We start from the raw sequence: 12,885 nt of genomic DNA on the forward strand, positions 1-12,885 counted from the left end.
CAACACCTTTCTCAGAATGTGTCCCCGTCACTAAGCAACACATGACTATAGTTCATCTCTATTTCTTTCATGCCCTTATCATTTCCTATTTTAAACGTCGTTTTTGACTCATCTTCTATAACTCTCAAGAGCAAAGACCATATCGTATTTATCTCTGTATTGCCAAGAGCCCCTAAAACAGAACCCTTGTCAAAGCACATAATAACTACCAAAAGAAAAGATTCCAAACTCGGTCAACATTGGCTATCTCAGAGAAACGGAAATGAAGAGGGAAACAATTAACTTTCTGTGTGTGTGTGTGTGTGTATATATCTATCTGTATTGTGACTATTATAACAAACATGTAACATTATTTTTGAACATTTTTTTTTAAATGAACATTGTCACTAAAAAGCAGAAAAATTAAAAATAATGATGTTACTAACTAATCCCCACTAATAGGAAAGAAGTTAGTTACTGGTTTAAAAATAAATTACAGAATAATTGAGCTTTAAAATTCATGAAGTCGAAATAATTTAAATTCAGCCCAAAGAATTCACAGAAAGCCTATAAGATGCTTAGCCTTATCAAGCATCACCATTTCTCAGTACTGCTCATCATAATTAAAAGAGCAAAGTCACAGGCAGCCACAGAAAGTTTTCAAATGATGTAAAGTTTGTTTTTACATTCGCCTACCTCCCCAAGTATAAATACAGCTAAACTCTGAAGCCAGCCAATCTCAGTTTAAATCCTGACTCCATCAGTTAAATTTCACTCAGGTCAGTTACTTAATCTCTAAGCCTCACTCTCCTCACCTGTAATATGTGGATAATAACAGAACTCACAGTGCAGAATGCGGTGACATATGAAGCTCTCCTTTGTCTAACAAAGAGGCAGTGTTCATTTAAACAAAAGCTATTATGATGATTGAACTAAGCTACCTCACTTCTTAGTGTTTATGGGATGAAGAGAAATCTCTAAAGGACTACTGCAATGTAAATTCCTTAAAGGCAGGAAACATTATGTTCTGTAGCCTTAGCACAGTGTCTGGGATGCAGCAGGCACTCAAATGTCTTGAACTGACATGGTCATCCCCACATTTCCTGATCACTCTTTGATGATGATCACATTGTTGATATTGGAGAAAAGGCTGGAAACAACCTAAAAGTGCTTTAACACAGGTAAACATAAATTGTGGTATATTCCTCTACAGCTATTAAAATATCCATGTATCAGTAAGTATGGAATATGTTGACTGCACAAAACCAAGTTGCAAAAAACGAAACAAAAATACATACACACACACACAATGTCAGCATTTATGTAAACATTTAAAACAAACAGTGCTAAGTATTCTTTATGGATATATACACACACATAAACAGTGAAATCATAAAAATATGAACAGAAAAGATCCACACGAACTTCAGGAGCACATTTAATTCTGGGGAAAGAGCAAATGGAAAGAAGAGGGAGGTATGGTCTTTATCTCTGTAAGGTACTTTTCTTCTTTTAAAAGACCAGAATTCAATAAAACGTTGATTTTTGTTAAATTTGGGTGACAGACATGAGTGTAATGTTGGTCTCTGTAGTATTCTGAATGACTGAAATATTCAAGAATTGTCAAATGTCAATAAATTTTTTTTTTTTTTTGCCTGAGGAAGATTACCCTGAGCTTAACATCTATGCCAATCTTTCTCTACTTTGTACCTGGGTCACAGCCACGGCATGGCTGCTGATGAGTGGTGTAGGCCTGAGCCTGGGAACCAAACCTAGGCCAGTGAAGCAAGCGCATCAAACTTAACAACTAGGTCATGGGGCTGGCCCAATAAATTTTTTTTTTTTTTTTTGGAAGATTAGCCCTGAACTAACATCTGCTGCGAATCCTCCTCTTTTTGCTGAGGAAGACTGGCCCTATACTAACATCCATGACCATGTTCCTCTACTTTATATGTGCGAGGCCAACCACACCATGGCTTGCCAAGCGGTGCCACATCTGCACCCGGGATCCAAACCGGCAAACCCTGGGCCACCGAAGTGGAATGTGCGAACTTAACCGCTGTGCCACCAGGCTGGCCCCTAAACTTTTTAACACAAGTTTCATAGGACCATTCCCATAATGTTCCTCAAGACAGAGGGACTGCATGAATCCAAAGCACATTTCAGTAAAAGCACTAGGGAAGGTCAAAATAATGTGGTCTAAGTAAGCATTTCTATGGTAGTGGAGTATATTCCAAAGGAATACATTACATTTCTTACTCGGCAATATATTCTGCATAAACGGTCTTTTGTGTTCTGACGAGTATTTATGCATCAAGCAGTTAAAAGATACACTCTCCTGCTACACCTGGTATGTAGCTATCAATTTGCTGACAAAGACACACCCTGAATAGAAAGCCACCCCACCTCTGCAAGCAGCCACACTTACTACTCATACCACCACTCTACTAACTTCAAATTACTATCACTAATTTGGGGAGGGAGAAAGATTGGCCCTGAGCCAACATCTGTTGCCAATCTTTTTTTTTTTTCCTCGTCCCAAAGCCCCAGCACATAGTTGTATATCCTAGCTGCAAGTCATTCTAGCTCTTCTATATGGGATGCCACCACAGCATGGCTTAATGAGTGGTGCGTAAGTCCACGCCCGGGGTCTGAACCAGCGAACCCTGGGCTGCCAAAGCAGAGCATGCAAACTTAACCACTGGGCCATGGGCTGGCCCCAACTATCACTATTTGAATAATTATCTTCTGATTGATGCTTTCATTCCTGTTTGTACAGAAAATAAAATTTAAGAGTACCATATGATATCTGTTCCTTTTAAGTTCACTTTGATTTTTTAGTCCACGAGAATAGGCAATGATGATGTATTTTTGTGGTTTCTGGAATAAAGTACAGACTCCTCACACACTCATATTTGCTCCCAGACCAAAATGCCTCTAAAGAGAACTTTAAATCACTCCCAAAACATTAGGGTAACTTGACTTTTTTCTATACTTATGATTTTTTTCTCAAATGATCTTCTAATCTTCAGAGTATGTTGCTGTAGAAAGGATGATGGCTGAAAATCAGAACACCTGGCTTCTAATCCTATTTGTGCCACCAAACATGTGACCTATATCACATTCCTCTGTTGCTCTCAGTTTTCTGATTATAAAATTAAATAACTGAAACAAATTAGTGGAGTTTTTGAAATCTGTATTATACAGCTCCAGAGTTCTACACATATAAAATTTCTGCATTTTGGTTTTATAAATTGGTATTTTACCTATGATTTAATTTGGAGAGAAATGGGCTCAAGCTGCTCTTACAGTTTCAAAACTACTTCTTCAGATAATCACTCAAGTTTCTACCAGCTATTAGATTCTGTTTTCCGCTTTATTTTTCCATCTTAAAAATTCTTGGCCACTACAATTTTATTCTTAGACTGAAGACTGGATTATTTACATCTTTCAGACATTTCGTTTGTCAACTATCCAAATTGGCCACACAAGTCAAACCAAAAGGTATCTCCACTACTGGAAATGTTTAATGTTTAAATTTTATCAGACGGGAAAAAAGGGCTGATCTGTACTAGCTGAAACTAATTTTAACAACTTGATCAGAACTGGGGCCAACTTTAAGTTCTACATTTTAGTCACTATGAAACATAGTTTCTATGCTTACAATTAATAGAAAAAGGAAACAAATTAATGTGCTAAATGAAAAAGAAAAGCTAGAATTCAACAGGTTTATGCTTCACATAAGATAAAAATGAAGGGGCCAGCCCAGTGGCACAGCAGTTAAGTTCCCACGTTCCGCTTCGGCGGCCCTGGGTTTACCAGTTTGGATTCCGGGTGTGGACACGGCACCGTTTGGCAAGCCATGCTGTGGCAGGCGTCCCACATATAAAGTAGAGGAAGATGGGCATGGATGTTGGCTCAGGGCCAATCTTCCTCAGCAAAAAGAGGAGGATTGGCAGCAGATGTTAGCTGAGGGCTAATCTTCCTCAAAAAAATTAAAATAAAATAAAAATGAAGAGTGAAAATGAGGAAACAATGAGAAGTATTCATGTAAATGTGAGACATTTAAAGGAGTCAGCAAGTTCTAACACCCACTACAAGATAGGGCTAATAAAGCCCTTGCTAACAACTGAATAGGATACCCTAACAAATGACTCTAGTATTTTATGACTTAATTCTTAAGCTGAAATATGTTGTAAAACATTTACTTCTTATTAGAAAGTACTCAGACATCTCTACTGTGCATAATGAAAATAGATTACCTTATCTGGTGTTGACTGAAAAGAATCTTTCCTCTGGTTATCCAATGGTGGGTTGGGACATGGTTTTATCTGATTATCCAAATGACAATTTTCAGGAGCCCTTTTTGTGGTTTTATTACTTTGAATTGTAGTATCATTAATTTTAACTTCTCTAGAATTAATTTCTCTCATTTCTTCCTGCTGGCAAGCTGTATTTTTATCATGTGGTTTTGTCCCTATAAATGTACTGTGAGTCACAGGATGATGCATTTCTAATGCTGGTAGTGAAAAACTGGTTCGTAATGAGCCCAATTTAGGGGAAACTTGAGAGTCCAACTTATTTTGCTGCACAGAGTTAAATTTTGAGAGTTTAATTTTAGTCCAGTTGGAGTTCTTTTTAGTTGAGCTGTTCATTCCATTTAGTATACATTTCACAGGCTTTGTTTTTCTACTGGGGAAGAAACGATTACATTGAACGTCCTGATTTGTTTCCTTCTGATGAAGTATTTGTCTCGCAATATCAGTCTCTTCCAATTTTATTTCTGCCGGCTTCTCCTCCTTTACACTTTCCATTTGTGAGGATTCCTTTTTTACCTCTACAGTATCTGACTCAATTTCACCAGCAATTTCTTCACAGAGCTGAAGAATGCTACCTCGTTTGCTCTTTCCTGCTTGCTCCAGCTCATTATCGACACTTTGTTCAGGCACTAATGGCTGTGGACTTTTTTGGGATTTTGCACTACTATTCACTTGTGTGTGAATTGACTTCTCATTCCTTTTGGAGACCACTGAAGGAGACAATTTTGATCTTTTTATCTCAGAAGAAGTTACAGTCAGAGATTTTTTCCCCTCTTTTCTAATATTCTTCTGAAGACACTTTCCAGATCCTTTTATGCACTCAGAACTACAAGCATAAACTGTCTGAGGCTCTATCTTGCGTTTTTTTCCTTTTGGGGAATTTATTACCTCATTAATTAATGGATTTTCATCCTCTTTAGAGTCAGACTTCATTTCCAGTATTTTTCTTTTCACATGTTTTTGACTTGTTTTAACTTTATTAGATTTACTTTGAGTATTGCTACAATGCTCTTTTCTTATTGGTGGCAAACTCTGTTTAACCACTTGAACTTGACCCTGAATTTCTCTACTACGCAGAGACATTGTTGAAACCTCTGTTAACTGTTGTAGTCTTTGTGATCTCCGGTTAAGCTGTTCATTTGCTTTAGGGGGTTCATGCACTGACTTTTTCTGAGACAATTTTTTCTGTTTTGTAGGTTCTTGTTGTGAATGTCCCTTTGCAGTCACCATATTTTTATTAATGGATTTACCACCTTTTTTATCACAGGATGCTGCCTTTGCTGACCTTGTACTCATGCATGTTCCTAATTCAGGCTCATTTATTTTATTTCCACTAGAAGATTTAACCACTGATTTTATAGCTTCCTTTGGAACTGATTTTTTTGCTAGATTCCTTTGAGAACCTTGAATTTGTATTCCTAAATTCTTATCTTCACTTTTTTTAATAACAGTGGAGGAATTTTCTTTTGATTTCTCCTGAATGGACATCATTCCTGAGTAGGGTCCTCTTTTTCCGAGTAGTGTTTTTGAGAGGCTTTTTGTGTCCTGGCGGGTACAAATGCTGAATGTCTAGTATTATTACTGAAGAGCAGATCTTAAAAATCAACTTTCATTGATGCTGATATACATTTTCAACAAAAATACTAGTTTGCTTCAAGTAAGGTTTCTGTCATCCCTAGGACATGAGAAAAGCTGGTACGAAGGCTGAAAGATATTTGTTTTACTTTGGACAAGGTAATACAAATTTAAGGAAAATTTAACTCCAATTCGATGTTTTTAGAACTTTTCATTAAAAAAATTTAATACAGATTCAATCTGTTTTGTTAATTTTTCAATTAATATTGGTTTTCGGACGTAGCCCTATTATTAAAGGAGTTATCACTGATCTATCTGTTTTGACAAAGTTTTTGAAAACTTTTTTCTTCTGAAGTCTACAGTTACTGAACTTTGATTCATTTGAAACATGTCTTACAGCTAAAATGTTTTTTCCTTTGTTTGCTGAGCCTGTTGGTTTAAAGTTCTTATCTAACCTCTTTCGTTTAATAAAATACTCTATTAATATAGATTTTCTTTTGTGCTGCCATTTCTGAAAAAAAAAAGAAAATGAAATTTTGTACAATTCAAGAAATATAGCAATGCTAACACTATACAGAAATAACTGTGATTTATATAAAAACTAGCTTTTGAGTTATTTAGTCTGCAAACTTAAGGCTAACAGAATAAAGTATCCCAAGTACAGTCTTATAAATAACCAATAACTTGTCTTATATAAGCATGGAATAGTTGAAAATCAGTTTATTCTTCAAGGTTACTTACAATTCTTTTCCCACGTGAGAGAATTGATCTTTCAGCCACCATAACTCATAAAAATTTGACAAAACCATTCCTTATAATATCCTCTTAACACATTACACAGCACCTAAAAGAAAAAGCATTTTAAAATGTTTAAAATGTACAAAGGAAAGATGTAATCATTGACTCACCTCTCATATATCATATATAACATTCTATAATTTTACCCTGTCCTATCATTAGTCTTCAGAGCCCACTTTATACATAGCATTTTAATTTTAGCATTTCTAATGTGAAGTAAACTATGATACATGCATCCAATGGAATTGTATGCATCCATTTTATGTTGTAGAAACAACTTTTAAAATACAAAAACAATCCATAATATGCACATATAACGGATTAAACTGATAAAGTGAAATCCCATTTTGAGGAAAAACAGTGGACATAAAATAACTATATAAATAGAAAACCACTGACACAGTTAAAAAGGCAGATTTAAACACACATTTACCTCTTCTCTCATGTAAAACCTACTTAAAAAAAACAACAGATTAAGACAAAACCATAAATACAACAGACAAAGAACAAAAGAGTAGATGATAAAACGTATGGAAGCCACAAAGAAGGACAAAAAATAACTAACCTCCAGACACAAGAAACCTGAACCCTAAACAAGAAATGAGGAAAGCTGAGAAGCAATTCTGTTTAAACCACAGAATCCTCCAAGACTCAGGAATTGGCAGTACCAGGCTCCATAGGACAGGGGGAAGAAAATGGGACTCAAAAAAACAGAGACTCCCAAATTGCCACTCCAACTACTAGGACCCAGAAGTCTGCCCCTGCATCATTCCCGAAGACTGGAGGTATAAATCTCTGGAAGGAGTAAAACAAAAGGTCTTTGGTGTGTGGGGGTTCAACAGTCATAGGTGAGGGAAGAAATATCATACTGACAACAGAGCGAATAAATAGGAGTACACATACTGACTGCTGAAACCCACTCCCTCCACCCAAAGTCCTCTTTGCCTACTGAGAGATTCCTAGAGGACAGCAGCTAAACCTATGCCTTCTAGGAAGGAAACTAATGAATTACACACACACACACACACGTGCTCACACTCATTCACATCCTACAATCAGAAGACTTACCAGCCCACCCACCATCCAAACACACCTAGCTTCAATCAGTTTTAATGTCTCACTGGTAACCATGAGTAGATAAACAAGCATCACCACATACATGAGGAAAACCTTAAAATGAAAAAAACAGGAAACAAATAGTTTGGAACAAAAACTATGCGGAGACAAAAATTAAAAATAAGCTAATTCATCCATGAAACAAATATGCAAGAACATTCACAGTACAAAAAAGAACTTATGAAAATTAAAAATACATAAAAGAAATTAAAAAGTCAATAGAAGCATTAGAAGATAAAGGTAAGATCTGCTAGAACAAAAAGACTGAACTGGCAAATAGGAGACGAAGGGTAAGAAAACTAAAGGATCATCCAGGAAGGACCAACAGTCCAGTAATTCGAGTTTTAGAAAACAGAGAAAAAACACCGAAAAAAATCAAGAATTCAAGAAATTTTCCTAGAACTAACAGACTTGAGTTTCCAGATTAAAAGGGCCAAGAGCATCTAACACAATGGATGAAAAAAAAGATTTTAAGAAGCATATCATGAGAACAAAAAGATGACCCTCAAACTTTTAGAGGGGGAAAAATTCTCGAACACATACAGAAGATTAAGACTCAGAATCACATTAGACCTCTCAATAGCAATAGCAGAAGAGAGATAATGGGAAAATCCTTCAAGATGCTGAAAGAAAATTATGTCCAAAGTAGAATTCAATGCCTAATTCAGTGTGAGTCTACAATGAGGATATTTCAGACAGGTAGAGTTTCAAAAAATTTACCTTCCACATATCTTCTATAGAAATGCACCACAAAATGAATGTGTTAAACAAAGGAAGGAGAGAAAAGAGGGAGGTCAGAAGCAAAAAAAAGAAAACAAGAAAAGATAATGTGTGTCTTTACTGAAGTTCATATGAATAAATTAGACAATTAAAAAGAATTTTTAAAAAGAACTTCTATTGATAATACAGATATATAGCCGCTCAATTCTTTACTCCTGTCTATTTAATAAAAGGAATGACTTGGCAGCTGAAGGACTGAGAATATTTTCAAATATATCTTTCTTTTAGTATCGTCAACTTTTGGAGTGTACAAACCAAAAAAGCATCATGCTACATGTGGTAACACAAGAAGACTCCCATTAAATTCGGCAAGTATTTTTTTTAACAGCATTGCAGAGGTGATACAATTAAGCAAGCAAAAGAAATAATAAACAAAAAATTGAAAGACAGAAAATTATTATTTGCAGGAAAAAATTCAAGACAACAGGAAAATTATTGTGTACATGAGTTCAGTAAGGTGATAGGTAAAAATATTAAAAATTCAAAAACTTTAAATAAAGGATAATCAGCTGTAATATATAATAGAAGAAAATATCACATACCAGTTACAAGAACACACATATACACAAATCAACTTAAAAAGTAATGGGGTGTAGATTTGTGCTTGCTGATATTAAAATACACTTCATTGTAATAATTAACAATTTAGCTCCAACATATCGATAGACCACAGATTAATGGAACAGCACAGAGACTCCAAAAATAGGCCCAAAAGCGTGAGGGAATTTAGTAAAGATAAAGACAGTATTAATTTCATTAATTTCAAATTAATGAAGAAAAGATTGTTCAACAATTGGTGTTAGTACAACTGGGTAACCATCTGAGTAATTTTGGTTTAAGAGTGAGGCAATTAATGTCCAGGAAAAATTTAACCATTAAAAATTGAAACATAAAAGAACACATTAAAATGTGGGAGAATTTTAATATTTATTTTCAGAGTGGGAAAAGGTTTCAAGCCCTGTCAGAAAATTCAGAAGCTAAGTTTGAGAGAAAAAACTAAAGGAAAAATACTGGCAAGAAATAGCAAGAGCTAATCACCATTACATGTGCACAAGAAAGAAACCACAGATGGCTGGTGTGATAATAAAGAATAAAATAAGTTAAAACGAAAACAAAACACCATTTTTCCCACCTATCAGACTGGCCAAAGATCAAGAAGTTTAACAACACAGTCTTGGCAAAGGTTTGTAATAGGTACTCTCCCATTCAAGGTCTATGCAGGACGACTTAGCAACATCTATCAAAATTATAAATGCTAAATTTCAAACAATTCCATTTCCAGGACTTAATATTATGGATATACTTGCACAAGTGCACAAAGACACAAATACAGCAAATACAAAATTCTCTGCAACACTGCATGAATAGATTGAATCCCCAACAAACAACCATCACTATAAGCTGGTTACATAATTGATACATTTATGCAATAGAATACCACACAATCACATCAAAGTAGAGTTGAGATTCCACTCAATTCCAGGCATAATTCCCCCAGGCTTTTTATATAGAAATTGACAACCTGATTTTAAAACTTATGTGGAAAGGCAAAAACCGTGTACAATAGTCAAAGACTTTTTTTAAAAAAAGAACAAATTTCCAATACTGACACTAACCAATTTCAAGATTTACTATAAAGTTACAGTAATCAAGACAGTATAATCTGGACAGTAGGACAGACACAGAGATCAACGGAACAGAGATCAACGGAACAGAGAATCCAGAAATAGATGCATACATTTATGGTCAATTAATTTTTGGCAAAAGTGCCAAAGCAAGTCCATGGGGAAAAGAAAGAATGAAAAAAATGGTGCTGGAATTACTAGATATCCAACTGGGAAAAAAAAAAAGAACATCAGTCCTTTACATACAACTCACAAAAATAATCTGAGATTGATCACAGACATTAATGTAAAACTATAAAACTCCAGAAGAAAACAAAGGTGAAAATTTTTGAGACTCTGAGGTAGACAAAGATTTTTTTAGCCAAGAATCACACCCATTCTACCTATGTCCACATAAAAACTTGTTCAAAAATCTTCAATGCAGGGGCTGGCCCAGTGGCCGAGTGGTTAAGTTTGTGCGCTCCACTTTAGCGGCCCAGGGTTTCACTGGTTCAAATGCTGGGCACGGACATGGTATCGCTCATCAGGCCACACTGAAGTGGCGTCCCATGTACCACAACTAGAAGGACCTACAACTATAATATATATACAACCGTGCACTGGGGGACTTTGGGGACAAAAAGGGAGGAAAAAAATCTTCAGTGCAGCTTTATGCACAATAACCAAAATCTCAAAACAACCCAAAAGTCAGGGGAACTGGATAAACAAAATGTGGTCTATCAGTATAATAGAAAACTACTCAGCAATCAAAAGGAACAACTACTTGGAACAATATGAATGAAACTCAGTCATTATGCTGAGTGAAAAAAGCTAGACACAGTGTACATAATGCATAATTCCATTTTTTCTGAAATTCTAAAAAAGGCAACCTAATCTACATAAAAAGAAAGCAGATGAGTCATTGCCTGGGGTCAGGAGTGGAGGGAGAGAGAGACTTTTGGAGGTGATGAAAATGTTCTGTATCTTGATTGTTATGGTGGCTCTAAGAGTCTGTAAATCTGTCAAACTCCACCAAATTGTACATTTTAAGAGGGTGCAATTTACTGTATATAAATTACACTTTAATAAAGCCATCCATAAAACAGACCTATAAGTAACCGATATGGACCTACAACCAAGAAACACTGTTAAACCAAAAAAAGCAAGGTGCAGAACAGGGTGTACTTCCCTTTGTGTGAAGAGAGAAAGGAGAGAGAGTGGGAGGAGGAACATGTATAGAAATATATGCTTGCTGATGCACACAATAGGTATGGAAGGATACAAAAGAAACTAGTAATAGTGAGATTTCTGGGAAACAGAACTACAGGACCAAGTGACAGTGTGAAAAAAGCTTACTCTTCACTAGATACCCACTTAAATGTTTTATTAAGTAGACATATAACCTTGCCAAGAAATTTAAATATGTTAAATTTCTCTGAAAATACGAAGTATGTTTGTCACACTGACTATCATCTTGGAAGGCGCTAAATGATGAAAGTATAAGCCACTTACCTTACTAAAATGGAAAGCACATATCACTTTTTTCTTTAAGTTGATTGATGATGCTCCCAATGAACGATGCTTCTAATAACGTCCTGTGTGTTTGGGAACTAATCTTTAAAAAAAAAAATCTATAGCTAAAGTAAAACAATCTATTAAAAAAACAAGAGAATACAAAAATAGTATGGTCTTATTAACTGATATATTAAAACAACTGAGACTAAGCTAGACTAAGTAAATGGCCTTGCTCCAATTTTTCACTATTTCATGCAAAATATAACACAACTGCAATATGATCACTATCTCATTTTTGCACCATATAGCAGATTTTGTTTTTCTTCAAAAATAACCACTACCTCCTACTCCAATCCCGACCTCCATGGAAGGAGTATATTTTCCTTCCCATCTGATGCTGAGCTTGGCCATATGCCTTACTTTGGCCTCATGGTGGGCAGAGTCAACTTCCCTGCCCCCATAGCCTTGGCCATCTGACTTGCTTTGGCCAACAGGACATTAGCAGAAAGGATGCACACAGAGGTTTGAAATGTCTTTGTGCAGCTGGGCTTGTCCTCTTATAGCTTTGCCATCACCATGAGAAGTTTCACCAGGTAGATGCTGCCCCTTCAGTCTAGGCCCCAGAATAAACACAAAGAGTAGAAATGAGCCAAACCCCAAATGATGTGCTAAGCACAACCCCCAGGGAGAAGGAAAGCCCACCTGCACCCACAGCCGCCTAGCTAAACCTAATCCACAGCTGCTCTAGAGATGTATAAGCAAGAATAATTCATTGCTGTTTTAAGCCATTGAGTTCTAGGGGAGTTTCTCACACAGTGACAACCGACTAATACATATTGCACTTAATTTTATTTTCTGGGAAGCTCAAAACTTACCAAAGATTAAGTCTCAAGAGGGATAAAAACTTGAAAAAACAGAGAAAGCTCATTTAATTTCCTTTATTAACACTAAGAATTCTAATTTTAAAAATAATGAATTACCTTACTTTACTTCTTTTTCTCCCAATTTCTAAATATTTTAATACAATACTTGGCAGTTGGGAGCCACCTTAGGAAAGAGGTAGACTGATACACAATTCTGCAGAAATTGCCAATCACCTGTTGAGGTATGCTAGGTATCACTTCACTTTAGTTTGCCCTACATATTAAATCATCACTAATCTAGCATTACACAACTTAATAACCCTCACTCTATTAAAT

The 12,885-nt window shown here is 35.8% G+C and overlaps 1 protein-coding gene across 10 annotated transcripts in view; it reads right to left on the reverse strand.

Moving 5' to 3' along the window:
* The window catches only part of ESCO1 (establishment of sister chromatid cohesion N-acetyltransferase 1), a 77,309-nt gene that overhangs the window by 48,140 nt on the left and 16,284 nt on the right, over positions 1-12,885 (reverse strand). For 5 of the 10 annotated variants that reach the window (XM_070513376.1, XM_070513377.1, XM_070513378.1 and 2 more), the window contains 3 exons: positions 11,684-11,786; positions 6,615-6,717; positions 4,242-6,384 (listed from right to left, as the gene is read on the reverse strand). In XM_070513376.1, coding sequence (XP_070369477.1) covers positions 4,242-5,789 — 1,548 coding nt within the window. In that variant the 5' untranslated portion in view covers positions 5,790-6,384; positions 6,615-6,717; positions 11,684-11,786. Of the gene's footprint in view, positions 1-4,241; positions 6,385-6,614; positions 6,718-11,683; positions 11,824-12,885 lie in introns of all 10 variants that reach the window. The other 5 variants (XM_070513379.1, XM_070513382.1, XM_070513384.1 and 2 more) reach the window with 3 other exon arrangements.

The sequence above is a fragment of the Equus asinus genome, chromosome 7 (genome assembly GCF_041296235.1).
Source record: "Equus asinus isolate D_3611 breed Donkey chromosome 7, EquAss-T2T_v2, whole genome shotgun sequence".
Taxonomy (NCBI): Eukaryota; Metazoa; Chordata; class Mammalia; order Perissodactyla; family Equidae; genus Equus; species Equus asinus.